General features: G+C 54.4%; 1 protein-coding gene across 2 annotated transcripts in view; it reads left to right on the top strand.

Annotated features, from left to right (window-relative positions):
- Positions 1–24381, top strand: part of MYO18B (myosin XVIIIB) — a 57413-nt gene extending 33032 nt beyond the window's left edge. Inside the window, exons 34-44 of one of the 2 annotated variants that reach the window (XM_084217601.1) lie at positions 1351–1497; positions 4804–4917; positions 5293–5409; positions 6075–6158; positions 7129–7266; positions 7478–7663; positions 14712–14845; positions 15895–15936; positions 16660–16821; positions 21864–23167; positions 23746–24381. In XM_084217601.1, the coding sequence (XP_084073727.1) occupies positions 1351–1497; positions 4804–4917; positions 5293–5409; positions 6075–6158; positions 7129–7266; positions 7478–7663; positions 14712–14845; positions 15895–15936; positions 16660–16821; positions 21864–23166 (2427 nt within the window). In that variant the 3' untranslated portion in view covers position 23167; positions 23746–24381. Of the gene's footprint in view, positions 1–1350; positions 1498–4803; positions 4918–5292; positions 5410–6074; positions 6159–7128; positions 7267–7477; positions 7664–14711; positions 14846–15894; positions 15937–16659; positions 16822–21863; positions 23168–23706 lie in introns of both variants that reach the window. The other variant, XM_084217602.1, reaches the window with a different exon arrangement.
- Positions 24382–25051: the final 670 nt, after the last annotated feature.

Here is a 25051-nt window from a genome sequence, read left to right as displayed (position 1 = left end):
CCTCATGCTGCCTTGTCCCAGTGCCACTCACAGAAACCAGGCCCAGTGTCCTCTGGCTGTTGGCACAAGCTGCATTTCACCATTTCACCATTTCACCATTTCACCATTTCACCAAGCCCTGGCAGTCCTGTGAGTTCACTAAACGGGACGAATCTGGGATCTTTGCAGCACTGGAATGGAGGGAATATTTCAAGCAGACACAAAATGGTCTGACAAGGCTTATCCAGCACAACCCTCCTGCTCCTGGCTTGGAAAATGTTTTGGGAACTGTCACAATAAATAATGCTATATCAAAGCAGGGGATTATTACAACAGTCCAATGTGTCCTGCTTGTTCAGTGGAGGGGAGCTGAGATGGATGAGGAGGCAGCAGGAGCTGGGGGGGCTCAGGAGGAAAGGCCCCTTCTCCCTCCAGGACAACCCCCAGGTGTTGTCCTGGCAGCCCCCAGCCCCTCAAGGGCAGTCCTAGTGTAAGGGAAAGGGAGATGGGGACATGCAGCTGGGATTGCTGTGAGACACAAGCACAGCTTGGCAGCAGCTATCAAATCCTGGCTTGGTCACTTAAAAATCCTGGGCTGGGGGGCAGCTGGTTCCAGCCATGGCACCAAATTTATCCCCTGTGGTCATGGAGAGATCCTGAGCAAGAGGAAAATGATGTGAGCAGTGTCCAGGATCCAGCTGGAGGGATGGCAGAGCAGCAGTGGTGCTGCTGCAAACACCCTCTGGTTTGCAGAGGACAGTTCATTAAAAAATGGGAAGAAAACATCCAACCCAGAAAACTAATTAAGGAAATGGAGATGCCAATGATTTCTTGTTCCAGCAAATTCCAGCCAGCTCTAAACCAGGCTACAAGGTCAAATCCACACAGTTGATTTTAGCCAGTGAGCAGAAAACAGGAGAAGGAAGGGGTTTGAAACAAGAGCCGTGGAAAACAACCTAAATGGCAAATGTTCTTATAACCTCAGCGATGCTGAAATCGAGCGCTGAAACCATGTCCCTGTTTATTTGGTGGCTTTCTAATTCCTTTATCCCTGTAACCATGGCTGCTCTCTCCTTCTCTCCGAGGGGCAGCTCAGAGGATGGGTTTTTTAAGGTACTCCTTGTGGCTGTGTGGCCAGGCTGTCCCTCTGGGATGTGACTCGTGGGGACCAGGGGTGGGTAAATGCTTTCAGAGGAGCCGCTCTTTAGTGGGGAAAAATACGGAACACCCTGGAGGTGTTCGCTCAGTGCTTTGGTGCAGTTAACCAAAATACCCCTAAATTGAGTGGGGAACGCCTTGGCGTGGGGTGGGAGGTGCTGATGGAGTTTCCAGGGGCCAGCAGGGCTCAGACACCCGCTGTCCCCTCCCCAGATCGGCCACCGCGACTTCGACGTGGAGAAGCGGCTGCGGCGGGACCTGCGGAGGAGCCGGGCGCTCCTGGCCGATGTTCAGCTGCTGCTGGCGGCCCCAGCCGGGCCCGGGGGCAGCGCTCAGGAGCTGGAACACCTGCGCAAACAGGTAGGGAGGGAGCTGCGGGCAGCATTCCCGCTGCCCCGGTTAACTGAGCGCCGGCACACCGAGAGAGTCTCCTTGGAAAAGGAGCGCTTCCCTGTAATTAAGGCGACGCTGGTGAAGTGTTTTTTCCCTTTTTTTTCCTGTTAATTACCTTCTGTTTGGCGCGTTTCTGTGCGTCTCCTACGGCCGGGCTGGGGCGGCGTTGCCATAGGGATGCTGAAAGCAGGAGAGGGATGGGGGGGATTTGAGCTCGGCGGTGTGGAGTGACCTGGGGAGCGGCTCCAGCTCTGTGCCAGCTCTGTGCCACCACACTGGGGACATCCCCGACCCCAGGCTGAGCTCTTAGTCCCTATGGGGTGCCCTGCCACGGGATAGGCGCACCTCGGGGCTGTCCATCCCCTTGTGGGCTGTGTATTCCCAAGTGCCAAGCAGGGGCTCAGCTGAAGCTGCTGGCCCTCTGAAGCCACTCAGAAATGAATCTGTTCTGCACATTTCCCCTGGAAACGAACGGATCTGGAGGCACGAGCAATTCCAGCAACATCCGAATATAACTGGGAGGGTCTTTGTGCATAAATAACAACTGTGAGCAGCAGCTGTTCCCACCTGTGCTGGGGGAGAAGGGGAAGGTGAGCTGGGCCTGATGGAGCTAGAGGTGTGTCCGTGCCCTTACCTGGACGTCCAGGGCTGGGGGTGGCATGGCCACAGTGGGAATGGCCATTTTTTGCCCTCTGGTGTTGTTAAATATTATTGACCCAGTGCTGTGGCGCTGCGCTTCATGAATCCCTCACTGTTTCCCAAATCCCACGTTGGGGTTGGAGAGGTTGCACTGTTTTTTTCCCAGTCCCTGGTGGGAGGGAAATGTGGCAGGGTCCTGCCCTCAGGTCCCTTCCATGTGCTGATCTGAGGGACCTACACCAATGCTGAGCTGCTTGCTCTGCCCATCCCGTGTGTCCAGCCCCATCTCCCTGGGGAATAATGCCCAGCTCACCTGGGGAGCAGAACTGGGGAATAAAACTTTACTTTAGAGAGTGAAGTCATGGAGAGAGCAGCTGAGGGAACTGGGGGGGCTCTGCCTGGAGGCTCAGGGGGGACCTTGTGGCTCTGCACAGCTCCTGACAGGAGGGGACAGCCAGGGGGTGTCAGGCTCTGCTCCCAGGGAACAGGGACAGGAGGAGAGGAAACTGCATCAAACTGTGCCAGGGGAGGGTCAGGGTGGACAGCAGGAGGAATTTCCTCATGGAAAGGGTGGTCAGGGACTGGAAGGGGCTGCCCAGGGAGGTTTGGAGTCCCCATCCCTGGAGGTGTCCAAGGAATTCCTGGATGTGGCACTCAGTGCTCTGGGCTGGTGACAAGGTGGGGATTTGAGGACTTTGGAAGTCTTTCCCAACCTTTATGACTCTGGGATTCTTGCTCCCTGAACACCCCAGTCCCCACAGGAAGGCAGGAGGTCACTCTGTCCCTGTGACTCCATGGCCTCTGCTCATCTCCCTTGTGTTTGGAGAAGAGCAAACAGGATTTTGGGAATGTGGAGTTTTTGCTGTGCCACCAACACTGAGACTCTGCCTGTGCTTAAAATGCCACATGATTATTCTGTCCTTTAAGCTGAAACAATTTCTAATGGCATTCATGACGACTTTTCTCAAAAGCCAATGCATCCTACCACCAGCCCACGGACCTGCACCAGAAGAAAAACTTTGCTAAAATGCTACATTTCCGTTAATCAAAATCCATATGGCTGGAAGTGCAGCATTGTTTCTTAATAAGGCTGAGGCATCCATTTTATGCAGGTATTTAACAGATGGTGTTCACAGCAAACTAATGTTGTTCCACACTTCATACATTATGCATTTTTTTGGGGGGAATTTCAATTTATTCTTCCCAAGTGGGAAAATTCCATTACACCGAGTGAATTGGAAGCTGATGTTTAATGAGGGGTCCTGGAGGTGCTTTTCTGTCTGATGGAGCTAGCAGAGGTTTGGTGGGAATTGTGGCAGGGAAGAGGCCAGTCCAGGAGTGGGGATGCAGCTGGACAGGTGGGAAAGGCCATAAAACCAGGAGTTGATCTGAGTGGCATCTTCAACTAATCCCAGCAAAGCACAGAGACTTTTTTACAGCTGATGGAAGAAAGTTCTTCCTTCTCTAGTGAAAGGTCTCCATCTCCCCCAAAAATGGAGGGAAACGAGCTGAGGATTGATAGTATTCTATTATTTCCCCCACTTTTAAATTTTTTTTTTTTTTTTTGAGGGAGAGAGATAAAAAAAGAAAGTAAAAAACAATAAATTCTCAGGCTCTCACCATGGTGTGCAGCTTTTCCCGTGGCTCCCTGGAACTCCACAGGGAAACCAGGACCAGGCACAGGAAATGAGCAGGGAGCAGAGGGGTTTATTTTTCATTTTTCGTAGAGAAAAAGAAAGAAACCCCAACGAGCAGGGGAAGGAACTGGATGTTCAGGTACAGCCTACGACAACTCCTCCGCCCAGGCAAAGAGGGGGGGAGTTTTGGGGATGACGCTGCAGCTTCCAGATGTTTGCAGCCCATTGAAGATCGTTTGTGATCTTAATGGCTGAGCTGTAAAACCCGAGAGCGAATTAGCGTTTATAAATGGGATCTTCCACGTGTATTTGCAAATGCAATTTACGCCACGTGAAAAGCCCATTTGCAAACCCCCGAATCATGAATTGCTCTAATCAGGAATTACATGTAATTCACATAATTTTGCAAATTAATGACACCAGCTCTGCCTGGCCCAGGAAGAGGGAGGATGTGCCATCGAGGCTGCTGGACTCACCGGGACAGTCGGTGGTGTTGGGATCGGTGCTGGGAGGTGCCAAGGAAGCTTTGCTTGCCCTGTAAACCAGGAGCAGACAAGCTGAGGGGCAGCACGGGTTTAAAACGTGGAGATTTCTGTGTTCTTCAGCAGGGAAAAATGCCCTGTTGTCTCTCTAGGACACGAAATAAAATGACACGGACTCTGGACACTCCAAGGTAAAAAAAAAGGGCAGTTTAATTTCTGACTCCAACATTTATAGATTTCCAGAAGTGACAGTGGATTGGAAGGTGGCAGTGCCACCTCTCCAATGACACTGGACAAACCAACAGTCCATCAAATTTCTCCTCCTCCATAAAAGAATGCAAAACAATAAGTTATTTACATAAAGTGTGCGAGAAAGTTCGTTACAGGACTGTGAACATCACAAGGCTTAGAAGAATTAAAAAAAAAATAGGGTGACACCCTGTGCAAGTGGCAATAAGCACCATCAGCATGTGGCTCCTGCTCCTTTAATGGTGATCCCCTGCAACTTTTCCCAGTTGGAAGAGAGTGAAGCCAAGTGTGCAGAGGCCCAGAGATGCCAGCAGACAGCAGCCCAGGAGCTGGAGAACCTGCAGACGGAGCTGGAGACCCTCAGCAGAAGCAAGACCCTGGTGGGTTCCAGGGCAGGGCAGGTGGGAGGGCACAGTCCCACCTCGGGGCGGGGGGTTTGGCTGCAGTCAGCAGCTGCTTGCTAAGTCAGAGTGGTTAATAAATCACCTCACAGAGTTAATTACACCTCTGAGGATATTTACAAAATATCCCAGCGAATTACTGACTCTCCAAGGATTTTCCTTGCTAAATCACCTGGGCTGTTTGGAAACAGCAGCCCCCGGGGGCGCTTTAATGGGCGAACAAAATTCCTGCGAGGGAGGGAGAAGCATCCCACCACCCTGCTCTGCCTGCCTGAGGGGCTGGAGGCTGTTGGCAGCGTATTCCAGAGGGGTTTGGTGGGATCCCTGAGCCAGGTGCTGTGGATCCTCCTGCAGGTGGACGAGCAGCTGTTCCAGCTGCAGCGCGAGCGAGCCGACCTGCTGAAACGCATCGATGAGGACCAGGAGGACCTGAACGAGCTGATGGAAAAGCACAAGGCTCTGATCGCCCAGGTAGGAGCTGGGGCAGCGTCCCCAGCCCTGGGAGGGCTCTCAGAAAGCCCTGCAGGCTGGCACAGGGCTGGTGGGGGCAGCTGGGGGTGCACAGAGGGGTGAGGAGCCCAGGACAGAGATGCTGTGATGAGGAGGGGAAGGCTCACAGCACCAGCTCCTCTCACCTGCCGTTTTTAATCTTCTTTCAAGAGGTGTTTTGCCTTTAGTTTCAACACTTGAGGAATCCTACAGCTATCCATCTGTGTTGCTTTTTATTCTTCCTTTCATCATTTTCTTATGCAGAAGTTAAAAACTGATGCCAGGCAGCTTTGGGGCTTTCAGTGCCACATCCAAACTATGTCAGGCACTCCCAGATTATTATCCTGGGAGCTGAGGGACCCCAAAACTCCCATGGGAGGGGGCAGGCTGGGCAGGCTGACAGTTCACAGTCTGGTGCCCCTTGCAGGGGTGGTAGGGATCCAGGAGCCTGTGTTTGGAACCAGGAGAATCCTGGTCCACAAATGCTTGTTTCAAAGCTAAGGAAAGCTGCAGTGAGCTGGGAGGATGAAGCTCCTTCAGGGCAGTCCAGGAGCAGCTCACTGTCCCAGTGGCAGGAGGTTCAGGCAGGAACCAGCCCTCTGCTCTGAGCCCTGCTGCTCCCTCTCCGAATTTTTCTGTTTCTGCAGTCGGCCACAGACATTGCTCAGATCCGGGAGCTGCAGACACAGGTGGAGGATGTGAAGAAAGAAAAGCAGAGCCTGCAGGAGAAGGTAATTCCTGCAGGAGAAGGTAATTCCTGCAGGAGAAGGTAATTCCTGCCCAGCCTGTGGCACTCCTGCTGATGAGTGGGACCTCTTTAGACTGGAGAAATCTTTCCCTGGCAATTCTTGGGATTCCCAGCCTGCCTTCTCCCTCCTCCCCTGCTGAACTGCCCTGGCAGGGGTGGGCTGACCCCGGGGTGGGCAGCACCAGGGGCTGCACCCCCTCGGCTCTGTGGCAGTGCCAGCCCTCCTGGAGTGAGGGATTTAATTTGAAACACATGAGTAATCCCATTATGTGAAGTGCTTTACTGGAGCGTGGCTAAGCTGCCCAGGAATCAGAAGCAGGACTCGCTCCCTCCGAGGCGGAGCGGGTGGTGCTTTGGAGATAGGCTGGATAAAAGGAGAGAAATTCCTGTAGTTTTAGGTCAAATTCAAAATCTGAACCTGGGATCACTGAAAGGGCAGTTTCCTTTGGAGATCTCGGTGTAAGAACTGAGGAAACAGCTTGGCCCAGGCAGCTTTCCACAAAGACTCTGAATTTTTACGCCTGCTGTCCTCAAAGAGTGTGTGAGGAGAGAAAAGCAGAGCAGCCCCAGACACGTGTCCCTGGCCAGCAGGTTCTCCATTCAGAGCCACACATCGGTGTCAGGCCTGTTCTGTGTGGCTCCAGCAGCAGGGAATTCTTTGGGAAAGGGAGGGCAGTGCTTGGCCACACCACCTCAGGGGCCAGGAGAGACCCCCAGTGCATGTGAGGGACTGGGGAGGGGTCCAGGAAAGGGGATCAGGAAAGGGTATCAGGAGAGGGGAGCAGGATAGGGGATGAGCAGAGGGGTTCAGGAAAGAGGATCAGGAGAGGGGATGAGCAGAGGGGTTCAGGAGAGAGTAGGTATCAGGAGAGGGGATGAGCAGAGGTTTTCAGGAGAGGGGATGAGCAGAGGGGTGCAGCAGGAGGATGCTGACACAGCCCCTGCTCTCCCAGCTGCAGGCAGCTCAGGCCAGGGCAGCCCAGCTGGAGCAGTGCCCGGCCGAGCGCTCCATCGTCAGCCGGCAGGAAGCTCGGATCCGGGACCTGGAGAGCCAGCTGGACTTCCAGGCAGTGCAGATGAAGCGCTTCGAGGTACCCCCTCCTCCCCTGGCAGTGCCACCGCCCCACCTGTGGGGACAGGAGCACCTGGGAAGGGCTGGGATGGATGCAGGGGGGCGGCTGGGGCAGCCCAGGGTGTTGGTGTCACTGCTGCTGTGTCTCTCTGTGGGTGTTTCTGACAGCCAGCAGTGTCTGGGGGCTCACAGGGAGCTCCCCAACACCTCAGCTTCCCCTCACCCCCCAGGTGCTGGTGCTGCGCCTGCGGGACAGCATCATCCAGATGGGAGAGGAGCTGGAGAAGGCGGCCGAGTCGGAGGCTCGGGAGAGGGAGAGCAGCCGGTACTACCAGAGGAGGATGGAGGAGATGAAGGCTGACATGGACGAGCTGGTGCAGAGGGAGCTGGAGTCCAGCCGCCGGCGCGTGGAGCTGGTGAGGGGCTGCTCCTGCCGGGGCCGGGCAGGTCCCGTGGCCACAGGGGTTTGCTGCAGCTGGAGGTGACCCCTCGTCGCCCCTGGGTTGGTCTGAGGAGCACAGGAATTCGTTTTTGTGGGGTCCTCTGCATGCTCTGGCTCTGGGGATGGAGTTGTTCCTCTGGGAGGGGCAGGGAGTTGCTTGGCAGCTCTCTGCAGCCCCAAAGCATTGAAGCCGAGCTGTCCTTGAGGACCCTCATGTGCCCTTTCCCCATGGTTGGTCTGGGAGCCTGGACAGTCACTCTGCTCCACGTTTTTGTTTTTTTGTTTTTTTTTTTTTTTTTTTGGGAAGGAGGTGGCTTTGCCTGCTCTCATAGAAATGCACTTCATGTGTGGATGTGGCACTTGGGGACGTGGTTTAGTGGTGGGGTAACAGTTGGACCGGATGATCCTGGAGGTATTTCCATCTGTGATTCCAAGTTAGGTCATTCCTGCAGCTCCTCGTGTCAGACAGAGCCACAGTGGGTGGGAAAAGTCTGGCCCTGCAGCAGCCCCTGAGTGTTGGTCCCAGGGCTGGCTGTGCCAGGCTCAGCCCAGGCACCAGATCCTCCTGGAGCTCCTGGCTTTGCCAAACCCTCCCTGTGTCTGCAGCTCAGAGAGTGCCAACCAGCAGCTAAAGCTGCTCCGAGTGAGCAGAGCCCCAGCTGGCTTTGGGGAGCAGCAGAAATAGATTCACCTTCACTTTCCAGAGTCTCTTTTCATGTTGTTCCTTCCAGTAATCCAAGGGAAAGCCTCGCTCCCGAGTGGTAATTGAAAGATATTGCACTTCTGCTGGCAGCAGGGCTGAATTAGGAGCAGTTATTTTATCAATAATCTTTTAGTTAGCAGGCAAGGAGATTTCAGGATTTATTCTGCCCCGAGGCTGCCAGCCTTCCTGAGGGGAGTGGTGGGAATGATTCCAATCCTCTGCCTGCTCCGGGGTCAGGCTTTGTCCTTGCTCTGCCAGGCTGAGCCTTGCCTGCTCCAGCTGCCAGAGCAGCCTCCCCTGGGCATGGAATGGGGTCGGATCTCAGCCTCTGATGCTCTGCAGGGCCATGAGAGGGAGGAGGGAGAGGCTCTGCTGAGGTGCCATGGGCATTTTGGGCTCCCTGAGCCCTGTGGGACTGGGGAGCAGTGGCTCTGGGTGCTGTGATATTGGGAGTGTGTTGCAGCTCTGCTGGAAGGGCAGTGCTTGGGACGTGGATTCTCTGGCTGTTGGGATGGGGGTGGGTTCTTTTTGCTGTATTTTTGGGGCTGTGCCTGTATTTTTAGCAGCTTTCTGAATGTTTCATGTGGGGATGTCAGCGATGGGTGAAGGAGGGCACAGGAGCTTCTTGTGTTCTCCCAGATAAAGTGTGCAAAGGGGTCTGAAAGGGATTTTAGAGGCACCTCCCTCAAATAAGACACAAACAGCTGAAAACCAGCTGAACTTGTAGGGCAGGACTGAGGGCTCTGGGTTTATCCAGACACTGAGATATTTGGGGTCATCTGGCTCCCCCAGACACAGCTCCCCATCCCAGCTTTCCCGTGGTGATTGCTCCATGGGAACTGGCTCCAGGGACTGCTGTGACATTCCTGGGAGCAGAGGCATCCCCCAGACCGTGTCCTCTGAAGAGCACTTGAATTAAACATGGGGCTGAGCTGTGATCAGGGAGCCCAGCCTGGCTTGTTGGGAGCCTGGTGGGGAGCATCAATAGTTAATAGAAAGCCACTTATGGCTCTGCTCCTGCTAAATCCCCCATCAATTATAAATCCAGCCTGAATTATTCACTTGACATTACTTAAGTCGTGCTCTGCTCCTAACAATTTTTTGAAAAACTTATTTAAATACACGGTGGTGAGGTTGTGGACTTACCACACACTGTTGGGGCTTAAAGGGAGGTGTTGAAGGGACAAATTCCTGGCAGAGGCTGGGTTAAAAATCCTGTCTTGTTTCAGAGCTGCTGCCTGTATATGTAGATATATATATATAGCATATATATACAATACACAGAATAGAAGGTATTTTGTCCTCACAGCTCGTATTTATCAGTGGAAAATCCCATGCCACCATCCCCAGCCAGGCTTAGGGTGCCTCCATTCCATCCCTCCTTCTTTTCCCACCCAGCTTAGGGCAGTTGGGAGGCAGCCTTGTGCCTTTCAGCAGGGAATACCCAGTGAGGAGCAGGGATGAGAGCTGGCTGCCGGGCAGATGGCTCTGCCTCATGAATTTTGTAGGAAGGATGGGTTCTGAACACTTTCCAAGCGTCTTTGGTAATGATGGGGGTAGGACTGGGCCCTGCTGGACAATCTTTGCTCTGGCTGCACATCCTGGGTTTCCTCCCTGGAGCTGGAGCTCCTTTTCCAATAAAATCTGGATCCCAGCCTGCAGCAGCTCCTCGTTTCTCAGCTGCTCTGGTGACACCCAGGGCTTGTCAGGCCAGCCCCAGCCCCCTGGTGTCCTCAGACCATGGTGAGGAGGGAGGGATGGATTTCCAGCTCAGGGAGCTTAAAACCCAGCCCTGCTCTCTGTGTTCATCGTGGGCGCACAAACACTCGTGCTTGTCCCCTGCCTGTGTCCCCTGGGGAGGCTGCAGGGCTGGGAAGGGTGGAACAGGGGCTGGGAAGGATGGAAAAGGGGCTGGGAAGGATGGAAAAGGGGCTGGGAAGGATGGAGAAGGGTGGGGACGGGTGGAACAGGGGCTGGGAAGGATAGAGAAGGGTTGGAAAGGGTGGAACAGGGGCTGGGAGGGATGGAGCAGGGGCTGGGAAGGGTGGAGAAGGGCTGGGAAAGATGGAACAGGAGCTGGGAAGGATAGAGAAGTGTGGGGAAGGGTGGAACAGAGTCTGGGGAGGATGGAGAAGGGTTGGGAAGGGTGGAACAGAGTCTGGGAAGGATGGAGAAGGGTTGGGAAGGGTGGAACAGGGGCTGGGAAGGATGGAGAAGGGTGGGGAAGGGTGGAACAGGGGCTGGGAAGGATGGGGAAGGGCTGGGAGCAGCAGGGATGTGGGACAATGAGTGGCTGTCACAGTGTCTGGGATTTTCCTGCTGAGGCTGCTCTCAGGGGAGAATGCTGCTGGCTGGGCTGGGCTGGGCTGCCTGCACAGCTGGGATTGCATGGCAGAATTCAAACATCTGGATGAGGGTTCTGGGATGAAAACTCAGCAATGGGATCCAGCCCCAGGCAGGAGCTGCTCAGGGCTCTCCTGGAGAGCCAGGTGCCTTCCTGGTGGGATGCTGGGGAAAAACAGGGGCTGACCCAGCTGGGATGAAGCCCTGGCTGGCCCAGGCACAATCCAGGGACTTTCTGGGTCTCCTCCTGTCCCTCTGTACCCAGCACAGCTCCATTGAACCATCCCCGAGCACACCAGGGGGGCTGGTGGGTGCTGTCCTGAAATCAGCTCGCTTTAATGAAGCTGTGAAACTCATCAGCACAATAATTAACTCATTTTACAGAAAACTGAAGTACAGGTGTTAAGATATTCTTCACAAGTTGTGGGTTTTTTGTTTTGTTTTGTTTTGTTTTTTTTTTTTGTGAGAGGCTCAGTGTAAATAGTGTAAATAACCTTTTTTTTTTTTTCCCTGGTTTTCTTTTTTGCTGGCAGATTTTGTGCCCCAGCCCTGATTAGGGGGTTTTGCTCATTTGCAAACTATAAAAGTTTGGGGGGGGTTTTGTGTGTTTTTTTTCGTGGCTTTTTTCTTTTTTTGGGGTCGGTTTTTCTTGGTTTTTTGGTTTCTTTATGTTTTCTTGGGGTTTTTTGTGTGTGGCTTTTTTGGGGGTTTTTTGGGTTTTTTAATGGGTTTTGGGGGTTTTTTTGTGTGTGTTTTTTGTGGGTTTTTGAGATTTTTGGGGTTTTTAATGTTTTTTGAGGGGCTTTTTGTTTTGGGGGATTTTTTGTCTTTTTTGGGTTTTTTTGTGGTTTTGTTTTGTTTTGGTTTTTTTTTTTTTGTGTGAGGGTTTTTTGTTCTTTGTTTTTTTTGGGGGGGGGGGGGGATGGGGGGGATTTTTTTGGGTTTTTTTGATGCTTCCAGCGAACTCGAGCACCACCTCCCACCCAGCCACCCCTCTGATGTCCCCGCAGCTCCTGGGTGTTCCCAGCTGCTCTTGGATGCCTTTGAGGAGGTGTAAGGACAATTTCCATCAAAGGCAGCCGGTCCTTAGAGGTGATGGAGGAGCCAGTTTGCTAATTGGGGCTGTTGTGATTCTGCTGTGCCTTTAAAAGAGTCAATTCCTCAGGGATCCATCAGCTGCTCACGCACCGATTACCCGGAGCTCACTCCAAATTTTGTCACTTCAAACTTCCCCAAAACCCTGCGAGTTAACGGCTTAATTAAAACTAATAATGATGGATGAGTTCTGCAGGTGCAGGCTAAGTTGTTAGAAGAAAAGGGATCCAGGTTGGAGTAATTAGATTACACTTGACTTGAGGTGGATGGGAGGGAGCTTGGGTGGTGTTGTCACAGCAGAAGCACCAACAAAAATACGAGGTGGTGACAAGGACGTGGTGGAATCCTTTGGGGACCCAGGGATCATTTTGCTGCTGGTTTTTTTTTTGTCTCCTTTTAACTCCTCTTCAGATGATTCTGAGACGAAATTAGCTAGGAAAAAAAAAAGCCTCTTAAGGAAAAGAAGGTTTAGAAATCCCCTTCCATGAGGGATGGGCAGAATATTTTCAGGAGTCCTGCTGAGAGCAGCTCCCTGTGGGTTTGATGAGCGCCAGGCATCACTGAGTGAGCTCCTGTCCCCTTGTCTTGGGGAAACCTTTAATCCAGGCTCCCTGTCAGCAGGAATCAGCCTCAGCCTTCTAAAGCCGTGGTTTCTGACCCACCAGCAGAGCCAGTCCCTTGCTCTGGGGCAATCTCTCCCCCAGTGGGAATGGGAGAATCTGATTTGGAAATGTATTCAGAACTAGGCAGAATGTATCTTTTATTTATTGATGGTGAAATATACATCAGCCAGGGGTTCTGAGCTGGTCAGGCTGGTCCTGCTGTGCGTGTCTGGTTTGGTGGAAGCTGGTGCCAAAAGGGGTTTAACAGCAGAGGATGCTCCTTTAGCCCCTCAGGTCCCTCACGGTGCAGATTGCCCAATAATGTGAGTTTTCCCCTTTATTTCTCCCCTTTTTCTGCTCAGAGGAAGCAAAAAGCCAGCTCTGCCCAGTGTGAGGGTGCCAGTTCTCAGCCCAGGGACTGTGTGGAAAGAGAAAAGCCTCTTGGATTTACATTTAGATGGAAACAACGTGTGTCAGAGGTGTCCAGCAGCTCCTGGGTGCCGGGGGCCTGGTGCTGGGATGGGCTTTGTGTTCTGCAGACAGTGTTTTTCCATCTGAAATTGAATCATTGGGGCAAAATTATTCCTTTCCTCGAGACAATTGTCGGGTATGGGAAGGAACACGCGGTGTCTCCGTGGATGAGATTTGGGACAGCTGGGATGTGGGGCTGAGCAGTGCCAGCTCTGTTTGCTGCCTCTCATTCAAATCCCCCCTCAGGTGGGCAGGGGACCCCAGGGTCACCCCAGGTCCCCCTCCTGAGGCCACCAGCATGGCTGCCATGAGCTGGGGGTGCCAGGGGTGTCCTGGGGGTGTCAGGGGGAGCCCCAGCTCAGCAGCATTCCCTGGGGTGCTCCCTTTCCTCTCAGCATTCCCAGGGTGGTGCAGTAGGGGAAGGTCCCCCCACCAGCCAGGGGGACCCCTCCAGCCCCAAGGACATTCTGGCTGCTGCTCCCACAGCCATCCCAGGGCATTTCTGTGTCCAGGGGAAGTGGGGTTGGGGTGCTGGCAGGGGGACACTGTTCCGTGCCTCCCTGCTCATCCCTGTTAACAGCAGAACAGAGGAGTGGAATTAAATGCAGCCACTGAACTCTATTTGATTTGTGCCATAGCCTGCAGAGGAGGAGCTGGGTCAATGGAGGCTCTTACCAGGCTGTGGAAGGGCTCAGCTTTTATCAGGCAGCAGTTCCACTCCCTGCTCCTGCAGCCCCAGATGCTGAACCCGGGCACACGGAGCCTGGGGCTCTCTGCTCCTCTCAAGTGTTTCACTGTCAGCCCTGTTCTGAGCCCCTGCAGTCCTTGATGAAACACTTCCCTCGATGAAACTGCTCCTTCCCACCTTCTCTCTGAGCCAGAAGGGAAGGGGAAGGCTTGGAAGCACCAAGTTTCAGAAAACTTCTCAGCAGCACTGAGGTTTTCCCCAACGCCAGCGCCTCCCCAGGAGCTGCTGTGACACCCAGACTGGGCTGTTTCTTTCCCTGTTTTGATGAACTGAGATGCTCTTCCCCCAGGCCCTGTGTGCCTGGTGATTCCAGGCCTGCCATTATTTACTGTGACAGTGTGCCAGCTCCTGTGCCCTGGCCTGTCTCAAGTCATCCCTCACCTTGTCACCGCCGCCGTGGCGATTTCACAGCTGGCAGCTTCAATCACTGCGGATCTGCTGCTCCCTCCTCTCTGCCCTGTGATGGCCTAGGAGCAGCAGGAAGGGTTCCTTCCCAGCTGGAAGGACGTGGAATGTGATGAGCATGGGTGCAGGGCCAGGCTGGTGTCCTTGGTGGGCAAGGTGGGTGGTGTTGGTCCATGGAGCCGTGTGGGTCGTGTCAGATTGTGAATCCTGGGATGGTTTGGGGTGCAGAGACCTCAAGGCTCATCCTGTCCCACCCCCTGCCATGGGCAGGGACAGCCCAGGTTGCTCCAAGCTCCATCCAACCTGGCCTTGGACAATTCCAGGGATGGGGCAGCCACAGCTTCTCCAGGCACCCTGTGCCAGGGCCTCTGCACCCTCCCAGGGAAGAATTCCTTCCCAATATCCCATCTTACCCTGCCTCTGACAGTGGGTAGCATTCCCTCTGTCTTGTCACTCCTTATCCAAAATCCCTCTCCAGCTCTCCTGGAGCCCCTTCAAGCACTGGGAGGTGCTGGAAGATGCAGTTTATGTTCCACAGGGCACCACAGGGCACGGCACAGCTAACCAGCCCCCACAGGCAGCGCTGGGGTGGGGCTGGGGTGGTTCAGCAGTCACCATGCCGGGTGCAGACCCTCACCTGGTGTCCCCTGTGCAGGAGCAGCAGCTGGCAGAGCTGGCAGAGGTGAGGCAGGGGCTGCAGGCTGACCTGGGCACCTCCATCCGCCGCATCGCGGACCTGCAGGTGGCCCTGGAGGGGCTGCGGGACAGCGACGACAGCGATGCTGACAGGTGAGGGGCAGGGGCTGGGGGGAGCTGGGGGGAGCTGGGGGGCTCAGCTGCTCTCTGCTGGAGAAGGGGCAATGCCAGGGTAGTTTCATGTCTTCACCCTCACTTGTTTGCACTGCTACGAGCAAAAAACTTCATGTTAAGGGAAGGTGTTGTGGGAAGTGTCACCCTTGAAATCACCCTGGGTGGCCCAGCTCGAAGTGAGTAAAAAGGGTGGGAATAGCCCCATTTGTACAGCGGGTCCCTGGCAGCAATGAACCCCCAGTGCTGGGTTCATTGAGTGAAAATCCTGCTTTGATCATCCCCAGGAACTGGAGGAGCCAGGGAAACTGGGTGATTGGGTTTTAGCAGGAAAAAAAATGAGGAAAGAATTCCAGTGCATTTTTCAGGTGTTATTTCTAAAGCCCTTCAATTTTCCCCTCTGCCACGCAGCTAAAGGGGCATCATGACAAATGGAGACCAAACAGAGAAATGAGTTTAAAAGAGAAAAAAAAAAAGAAAAATAAAGCTGAGGCGTGCTTGTCACCACTTGCTCTGTGTGGTGATTAAACCAGGAAAGGGTGAGGTAGAACCCGTGAGCTTAGATGCTCACTGCTTCCCAAAAGAAGAGTGATTTCCAATGCAATTGATGCATCAGTGGAGGTGAGAAATGCTTCCCGGCAGGAGCAGCCCCGGGGAGGAGCATCACTCCCCGTTCTGCTCCCTCCTTTTGCCCCAGGATCCCAGGCAGGGAGCAGAGAGGGTTCTCCAGCCCCACTCCCTGGGGCTGTTTTGGGAGTGTTCCCCAGTGTCTTGGAAAATGTAAACCCCCTCCCTCCGAATCATTGGAATTTTGGAATTTAGGGGCTCCCAGGCGAAGATATGGGAATAGGAATTACAGAAAACAGAATACACAATACACACCCCCAGCTGTCAGCCTGGGACCCCTGGCTCAGCCCAGCCCCTGTCCTGGCCACACAGGCTCTGCTGCAGTTGGGCTGGGAGGTTTTGCACCTCGTGGTGGGTTTGGGGTCCCCAGGAGCCATCCCTGAGCCTCTCCCTGCTCCTTGCAGCGTGCGGACGGCGCGGGAGTCGCTGTGCTCCAGGAGAGACACGTGAGTGACCCCAGGAGATGGTGCTGCCACGGGACAGAGCCTGGGCTGCTTCTGCCACAGCTCAGGGACCACCAGCTGCTGCACTGGGGGGTTCTGAGCCCCTGCAGCAGTGTGTGCTGCAGCTGCATGGGCAGGGCTCACATTGGCATGCAGATGTGCAGGTGGTGTGTGCCCCATGCCCATTGATCCACTCCCATTCCCTGGGAGCTCTGGCTCTTATCCCAAGGGATGCTTCCACTCCTCTGGGCTGTGCTGTGAGAGATGAAGATGATCTGTGGCTCTGAAGGAAAATTGAGATCCTAAAGGATTTCATCCCCTCCACGTGGTCCTGCTGGGTGGGCTGGGGGAGCTCTGGCTCTTGGGGAGCCCGGGGGTGCACAGGGTGTGACAGCAGCTCTGTCACTGCAGTTCCAGCCCTGGGGAAGTCCCAGGGTGTGTAGGGCTCTGTGGGGTGCCTGGGGTCACACTGGCTCTGTCAGTGCAGGATTTACCTGCCCAGGGTCTACAGGGCACTTGCAAAAGCTTGAGGAAATGATGAGTGGCAGCAACAGTGGTACAAGGACCAGGCTGCCTGGAAAGGTTTGTCTTCCCTCTGCTGGGTGCCACAAACCAGGGGCTGTGGTGGAGGTGTGAAGCCCACCCTGCCCTGTGCCACCCTCAGAGGGACCCACGACCCCTCCAGCCTGCCCCTGCAGAGCTGACAGGTCTCTCCTGTCCCCCCAGGGATGCCTGCTCCACTGTTGGCTCCGTGCTCAGCCTGGAGCCTGCGGAGAGTGTCAAGTCCTGGCCGAGCTCCTCCTCAGGCTGGACGTCCCTGGTGAGTGCCAGCCTGGCCGGGAGCGTTCCAGCGCCGTCCGTGGGCAGCCGCAGCACCCAGAGCCTCAGGTGAGGGACCCCCAGCCCATCCTGGGGGTGCTGGGGGGTGCTGAGCTGTGGGGGCTTCCTCTTGGGACGTGCAGAACGGAGCTCAGAGGGGCCCGTGGTGTTTGAGGTTAAAACGTCGAATCAAGGGAGGCAGTCACTGCCACGCCGGGATCAGTGAAACACCAGATGAAAGTCACTACATCAAAAACGTGCTTCAAGCAGGAAAATATCCCTTGATGTATTCTCTGGAGATGATTTAAAGTGGCATTGCAGCCTGTTTGAGGGTTTGTGTGCCATATGCTGCAGCTGAGGGAGAGGGATGCATTTCTACTGTTCTAATATCAAATATTTTAATTTTCAATGGTGATGCTGACGGGCTGGGAGAGAGCTGGAGAGGGGCCCAAGCACCTGCACAGCCCCAATGTCCCTGCTTTGCTCTGTGGGTGCCCAGGTGCCCATCCTGAATTGGTGCCCATCAGAGGGACCACCCAGTCCAGAGAAAAAAACCCATTTCTGTGTCACAGAGAAATTTGTGTTTCGTGTGTGAAACAAGCACACAGCTTGAGTTTGGAAAAGCTCTGTGAATCAGAGTGTGGGGCTGCATTGTGGAGGGAGCTGGTGAGGATGGAGGAGGGTGTCAGATCCCCTTGGAGGTTTGTGAGGGCAGAGATGGAGCAGGGATGGAGTCCTGGGGCAGGGAGCAGGGTGGGCTCCAGAGAGCATCATCCCCCTGGAGAGAAGGTGGAAAAAATGCCAACCAGCCAAACTCAGGGTGGGCAGGGCTGAAATTGGGGGTGGGCAGGGCTGGCAGCGCCCCTGCTCACAGCCCCTGTGGTTCAGGACCTCCCCACCCTGCTGCTCCCCCAGGGATGGTGTCTCGGGACATCCATCACTACTTTCCCAGTTTTTCTCCCCATAACCAGGGCAGGTGCCAGGCTGAGGCTGGGCACAGCTCCCTGCAGGTGTGGATGCTCCAGGGTGAGAGGATTTGTCAGGGCTGTGGAGCACAGTTTCACTGCAGGCATTAGTATTAACCTCCCTGCTCTGATTCTGGCGAGCTCCATCCCCACGGCCCCCACCTGCCTTGTAGAGGAGAATCGCTGTTGTCAGAAACGATGTTCTGAAGAGCAGTTCCCCTGCAGGAAACACCCTGGGTGAGCTGGAGCACTTTGGGGAGGTACAAGGCAGAGTTTAAGAGCAGTCAGGCTGGGCAGAGACCTGTGGGGAGGTCACAGAATCCTGGGATGGTTTGGGTTGGAAGGGACCTTAAAAATCATCTCATTCCAACTCCATAGACCAGTGATGAGTGGGAGCCCTGAGAGCAGTGGGCTGAGCTCACTGGGACCCTGCACCATAAGTAAAGCCTTTCCTAAGTGCTGCTGAGGAGGCTTTGGTCCAAATGACCCAACTCTGATGATTAATGAAGGACAGAAAAAAGGCATTGTGTTTAATATCTTATTTCTGAGCTGAACCACCTTGGATTTAAGGAAGATACGCAGGCTTTCAGGTTGGACATTGGGAGGAATTTCCTCATGGAAAGGGTGGTGAGGCCTTGGAAAGAGCTGTCCAGGGAGGTTTGGAGTCCCCATCCCTGAGGAGGGTGGCACTCAGTGCTGTGGGCTGGTGACAAGGTGGGGCTTGGTCACAGCTTGGACTCAGTGCTCCTTTCCAGCCTCAGTGATTCTGGGTTTTGGGGCTTGCTGGGCTGCCTGTGGCCTTTGTGAAAAACAAATTGTCCTGAGTCCTGGCCACTGTGTGACCATCACCCTCTGTCCTGGGGCTTGTGAAGGGGCAGATTGCAAATGCTGGTGTGGGAGCCGGGTTTGGCTGCAGCTCATCCAAGATGGAAATCGAGCGAGGAGGGGAGGGGATGAAATGCAAACAAACAGGAGACGAGACTGGAGGTAATAAAAATGAGATCAGGGAAACGAGCTCTTCCTTATTAAGATTCCTTTGTCTTACACAAGCTGCCAGTAATGAAAAACGAACGAGTCCTGCTCGTGTTGGCTGCTCAGCACCACATCTGGGCTGTTTGCTGAACAAACAGCTGCCAAGAGCCAGAGGAGAGCGAGGAGCTCTTATCACCCCTGTGCTTACAGGAGGGAGAGCTTTGATTAACGTTGCCTTTAATTCTCTGCCATTTAAATTCCTGTACAAAAAGCTGGCCAGAAGAGCTAAGCCTCCATAAATATGACACAGCGCAGGGTTGGGATAAATAGGATTTTTTTTTTTTTTATTAAGAAGCCAATTTAAAACTTTATGTATTTATTGTGCCCCTTTCCAGGCAGGTCAGGGTTGTGCTGTGATGAGAGTTTATCCAGGGGTGCAGGCAGGGAGTAGATCCAGAGCCCAGGATCTGCCTCTCCATCCTGCATCCCACGGGATTGGGGCATCCACAGCCCTGGCATCACCCCAGGATCACCCTGGCAGCAATTCCCTTCCCACCTTGGCTCACAAAACCAAGAGCCCTGGTCCCAAGGCTGCTGGGGATCCGACAGGTTTATTTTTAACCACGACTGTGTCAGAAGCAAATCATTACGTGGGAAACTGGGAGCTCTTGTGTAGATGATGGTGTGACAAGAAAATCCTCTTCTGACAGAAATGAGGCCAATGTCTCTTCCCTCCCTGAAACTGAGCTGCCTTGGTTTTATTTATCAGCTCCCAGGAAAAGCATCCCAGCCACACTTTCGGCCCTGGTCATGTGTTGCAAAGCATGTGTGGATTTTATTGTATAAATGATTTCAACTGGTATAATTGTAATCATGCTAATTGCTATGTAATCTTCGCTAATTATTGTTGTATGTCATTTGGTTTGGTGTGAGTGGCAGATTGCAGAGCTCTGTTGGCTTCCAGGTGCCTCCCAGGCATCTTTTGCTGGGAAAATCATCTTCCCTGAGGATGCTGGAGGAGCAGGGCTCTGCTCAGGGCTGGAGGGGCTCAGGGTCCTGCCTCCTGTGGCATCACCTTCTTTTGGGGCTGCCTGTGACTTCCTGGGGCCATTCTGAGCTCTGGGAATTCATGCTGGGAATCAGCCAGGGATTTATGGATGAGCAGAGGATGCTGCAGGATGGGACGTGACCGTCTGGCTCTTGTGAGGAGGATGAGGATGAGGAAGATGAGCCATGATTTTGGAGGGAATTTTGGTAGGCGTAAGGGAACAGTGAAAGAAACAAATCATGGAATGGTTAGGGTGGGAGGGAACCTTCAAAATCATCCAGTCCCACCCCCTGCCATGGGCAGGGACAGCTTCCACTGTCCCAGGTTGCTCTGAGCTCTGTCCAGCCTGGTCTTGGGCACTTCCAGGGATCCAGGCCCTGTGCCAGGGCCTCACCACCCTCCCAGGGAAAAATTTCTTCCCAATATCCCATCCAACCCCACCTCTGGCACTTTAATGGGTGCATAAAATGACAACTTTTGGGAGGTACAAAGATGGATGGGGCAGTCTTGGCCTTTGGCTGGAAACCAGGGCATGGAGAGTGTGCAGTCCCTGCCTGGACTCTGGGGCAGTCTTGGAAGTTGGAACAATCCCACCTTTGCAGCTTTCACTCCATTTCAGCCTCTGAAGATTTTCAGAAAAGCATTACCTGTCAGTCATGTTGAACAGGACAATAAATACAGCGTGTTCAGTCCTTGTTCACAGCCCATTAGTGGTTCTCACATCTCCAGTCACTTTTATCTCAGCCTTAAAACCCAAATAAAAACCCTGATGCCCGTGTTTAATTTATGAAAGCCATTCATGCAGCACTCAGGTTACAATATTATTTGGAAATGTGCAGAATGAATGGAGCAATTTCTGTACAAAACGTCACCGAAGGATTACACCAGCCATTTAAGTAAGATGCAATTTAGGGTCCTAAAATCCAGCATTATTGAAATGTCTCTAACTATTAATCAGCTGTGGTGCTTTAGCAGTGTCAGCATGGGATGGCCCTGAAGGGTGCAGTGATTCAGGGAGATGAAATCTCTGGTTAATTCCTTTTGTGTTGAGTAATCAAGAGATTTAGGCTGGTTAAATGGGCAGGGAAAGGTGGTGGGTGCTAGGAGGGCACCTCTGTGCTCCAGGAAGCTGGAGCTGCTCCACTGCCCCTTCCCTTCTGCAATCCCGCGTTTCCCAGCTCTGGAGTTTGTCTTCAGCCCATCTCGACGTGTAAATTATTTCACGGGTCAGCAGCAGAGCCTGCTCCGAGCGTCCGGGGATTATCCCCTCCCACCCCATTCCCATGGCAACAGCGGCATTCCTAGGGCAGGAAGCTTCATTACCGCTGCTCCCTCCCGAAGATTCCTTTGTTGTTTGGGTCCTGCTGCTTTGCTCTGCCCCGTTCCCTCTTTTTCCCTCCTCCTTTTCTTTCCCAAATTCCCATCCCAGTAAGGCCAGACCTCATTTCCTTCGGCTGAGCAGTGATGGGGTCCCTGGGAGTGGGGACAGTGCCACAGAGCAGATGCTTGGAGGGGATCATAGTGTCCCAGCAGGGGCTTAGTGACCCCAGTGACCCCAAACCCATCTCTGTGACAGGGACAGCCTGGCTGGGGCTGCTGGTGTGGATCCCATGTGGTTCCTGCACATCCCACCCTTGTTTGGGATGTGATCCCTTGTGTGGCCATTCCCTCACTGCTCAGGAACATCAAATTCAGGGGTTGCAGGGCTCCTGTTTGAGCAGCAGCCCGGGTGAAACATGCTCAGCAATAACATTGAGATGTGTCGGGGGTGCGCTGCGAGCTGCTTTCATAAAATTTTAGTGAATAATCTTTGGCTTTGACAGAAATAAAATAAATCCTACATATTGCTGTAATCTGTCAAGAAGAAGGATATTTGGAGGTAAGTGCTGGCTTGGCAGAGCTGAAGCTGGTCACACCACACGCTCTGCACCAGGAATTATCCTGGCTGGCTGACCTGGGCTTATTTAAGATAAAATCCTTGGGCATTGCCCAACTGCTGGATAAAGTTTATCCCGAGACTCCCATGGCAATGCCAGCTTTTCACTGCTCAGCCTTGTCCTTGCTGGATGACATCCCGGTCACTGGGAATCCCACAGGCTGAACTAACACGAGTTTCTCTCGCTCAGGGTCAGCAGAGACACCAAGGACCCCGCTCTGAGCCGGCCTCTCTCCTCCCGGAGCTCTGCCCGCCCCGGCGACACTGCGGATCCGGGCAGGACAGCGAGTCCCCTCCTGGGGGCCAGAAGAATACGGAATACCAGGGAATATGGCAAACCTCAGGCAGGAGAAGAGGAGCTGGAGAGCCCGAAGAAGCCCGTGGATAGGCTGGGAGACACATCCCCATCGCTGCTGCGGCGGGGCGGCTCCCCGGCTGCGGACGGGAGCTTCTCCAGCGCGGTGTCCCCGCCGGTGCCCAGCAGGAGGAGGCTCTCGGTGGCCTCCTCGGGGTCGCTCTCGGTGGCCTCGGGGCCGGTGCCCAGCTCTGCCGCCCTCTCCGAGTACGTGGAGGAGCTGCGGCGGCAGCGGGACACGGGGCTGGGGGACGCCTCTCCGCTGCCCATTTACCGCACCACCGGCGCCGCGGCCCTGCGGCGCTCCAGGGCTGTCCCGGCGGCCGAGGAGCCCCCGGGGAGGCTGGAGGGGGATCAGGCAGGGGAAGGGGAGGGAGCAGGTGCCAGCCTCACCCGCTCCTCCAGCCTGCGGAGCATGGCCTCGGAGCCGGCCGAGCCCCCGCGGTCCCCGGCGCTGAAGAAGGCATCGAAATTCGGCTCCTACGACTCCCTCCTGCCGGCCCTCGACGGCTCCGGCCGCCGGCCGAGCTCCCCGGCTGCCGGGATGGAGGTGCCGCGGCTGAGCTCCTGGAGGAGCTGCCTGGAGCCGTCGCTGGAGGATGTGGAGCTGGGGAAGGAGCCGGAGGGATTGCTGAGCTCCATGTCCAGCGATGGGCTGGGCGAGGGGAAGGGGAGCGACCCCTTCAGCTGGCGAATACCCACCCTCAACTACGAGAGGAGAACCAAGGTTGACTTCGATGATTTCCTGCCGGCCATCCGCAAGTCCCGCTCGGCCAGCAGCCTGGCCAGATCCCGCAGGGACAGGAGGGACGGCCAGCGGCCCCTCACCGTGCGCTTCGAGGACGAGGCCTTAGCCTCGGGCAGCCTGGAGCCCTCTGAGACCAAGGGCATGGCCAAGTGCAGCCCGGCGCCCCGGGAAGAGCCCGGGGAGCTCTCTGACTCCTCATCCTCGGGCTCGCACCGCTCCTCCCGCAGCGCCGACAGCATCAAGCGGCGGCCGCAGCCCCCGAGGGCGGCCGGGGAGGGCTCCAGCGGCAGGGCCGGCAGCCAGGGCAGCGCCATCAGCCGCCGAGCCGAGGCCGAGGGCAGGGAGGACGATGTCAGCAGCATCATGAAGAAATACCTGGGCAAAGAGTAAGGTAAGGCTGCAGTGGAGACGCTGCTGGTGCCAGGGACAGCCCCAGAGCCCTCCACAGCACCAGCTCGGAATTCACTGGGGTTTCCCAAAACTAGCATCACTCAGCTGCCACCCCAGCACCGGCAGACTCATCCCCCCAAGTGCTCCCTCGTCAGGAGCCCAAGTTTCTTTTGAGTGATTTCCTTTCTTGATGATTAAAAGTCAGCTCAGGCTGGATGCTGGGGGTTCCCTCTCTGGAGGATGGGGCTCCCACCTGGCCCAGACATGCTTCCCCCAGTCCTCAGCCTCTGACACCCACTTGGATGCCATGCCTGGATTGCAACTGACACTTGGAGAATTAGGATTTATTGCTGCAATCCAGGTTTGAAAGCAGAGTCCCTAATGAATGCGCCACAACTGTAATTAAGTGTTTAAAATAGATTAGAAAAACATTTTGTAAAACCATTGCCTTTAGAGTAACTTATTGGATGTCAAGCTGTGACCAAATTGACTAAGCCAACACACGAAGGGAGCGCGTGTTAATAAAACATTTCTTTCCAGGAAGCAAATTTGCATAATGCAACGTCCCACTTTCTGCAGGATCCGTTTCCATCGAGCCCCGACCCACAGTGACGAGGAGCCACGTTGGGCACACAGCTTCCCTGCTCCTGCAGAACCACCTCACGACAGCAGAGACTGCAAACGGCTCCACAAAAGTCATGGGGTGGTTCTACAAACTTTTTTTGGTCCTGGACATACCGTGGTTCCTCATGCTCCTGCCCCATTTCCCAGCTTTGCTCAGGGCCAGCCGCGGGGACAAGGACTTTCCTGTTCTCCTGCAGTTGTTTGACGTGGGAGTTGGTGCTTAAATTCAAACCCAGCGGCTGCCACAGATGCTGAGGATGTGCCATGGGCCGGGAAAGCCACTCTGAGAGGAGCTGGAGGGACACCAAACCCTTCCTTTGTAACCCAGAGCTGCAGCCCAGGTGTCTCATCCCACAGTGCGCTGCTCAAAAATCAGCCGATCTTGAGAAGGGTCTCAGTGTGACACCCAGCAACAGCAGAGCTCTGAAACTTTTATAATTCCACAGGTATTTGATGGATCCAGCTGGGCTTCCATGGCCCCAGCCTATGGGGGACACCTGGGCACATCCCAGTGGCTTGCTGCAAGGCACATGGGCGATGGGGGGGCTCTGTTTAATGTCTGCTTGGTTTTTACACAATAAAATATTTGCTTCTTTGACACACAGGTCCCTTCTTGTTATTCCTTTCCCCACGGTGGGAGCAGGTCCATGGAAATTGTGCAGTGCAGAGCTGAGCACCTCCTTCCACAAAAACCTCTTTTCTCAGCCTCACCCTTCTTTCCTAGAAGAGATCCAAACTTATTCCTTGATCAGAGGTTTGGGGCAAAAGGATACAGCTCCATGCACAAATCTCTCCTCTCCATCAGGGATTTCCAAGTCATTTGCTTGGCTAGGGAATTTCCACCAATTTGCACATTCTCCTGGGAGCCCCCGGGACAGCCACAGGGCAATGGCAGCTTGAAAGGCCAGTTGGGCACTGTTCAGCATTTTGTTTTGCCTGCTGTATTCTTCACCTTCACTTCTCATTTAAAGCAAAGCCTTGCAGCGAGCAGCATTTCCCTTGTCAGCGATGGATGGGGAGCCTGGGGATGAGGGCTCGCATCAGCACTTGGCTCAGCAATTCCCGGCCATTCCCGGCAGCTCCGCAGGGCCGGCAGCCTGGCAGGGGGCAGGGTGACATTCCTTCTGCTCCCACGTGTGCCTTTCAGGACGTGTGCCTCATGCAAGAAGGCAGCAGATGAAGAAATTGCCTCTAATTAGTTTTAAATTGGTCTTGTTTTTAAATGATTCCGCTATTTCTGGGAGGGAAAAAAAGCAAGTGC

Source organism: Fringilla coelebs, assembly GCF_963513975.1.
Source record: "Fringilla coelebs genome assembly, chromosome: 17".
Taxonomy (NCBI): Eukaryota; Metazoa; Chordata; class Aves; order Passeriformes; family Fringillidae; genus Fringilla; species Fringilla coelebs.
The sequence above is the reverse complement of the archived record's forward strand: the minus strand, read 5'-3'. Positions and strand labels throughout refer to the sequence as shown.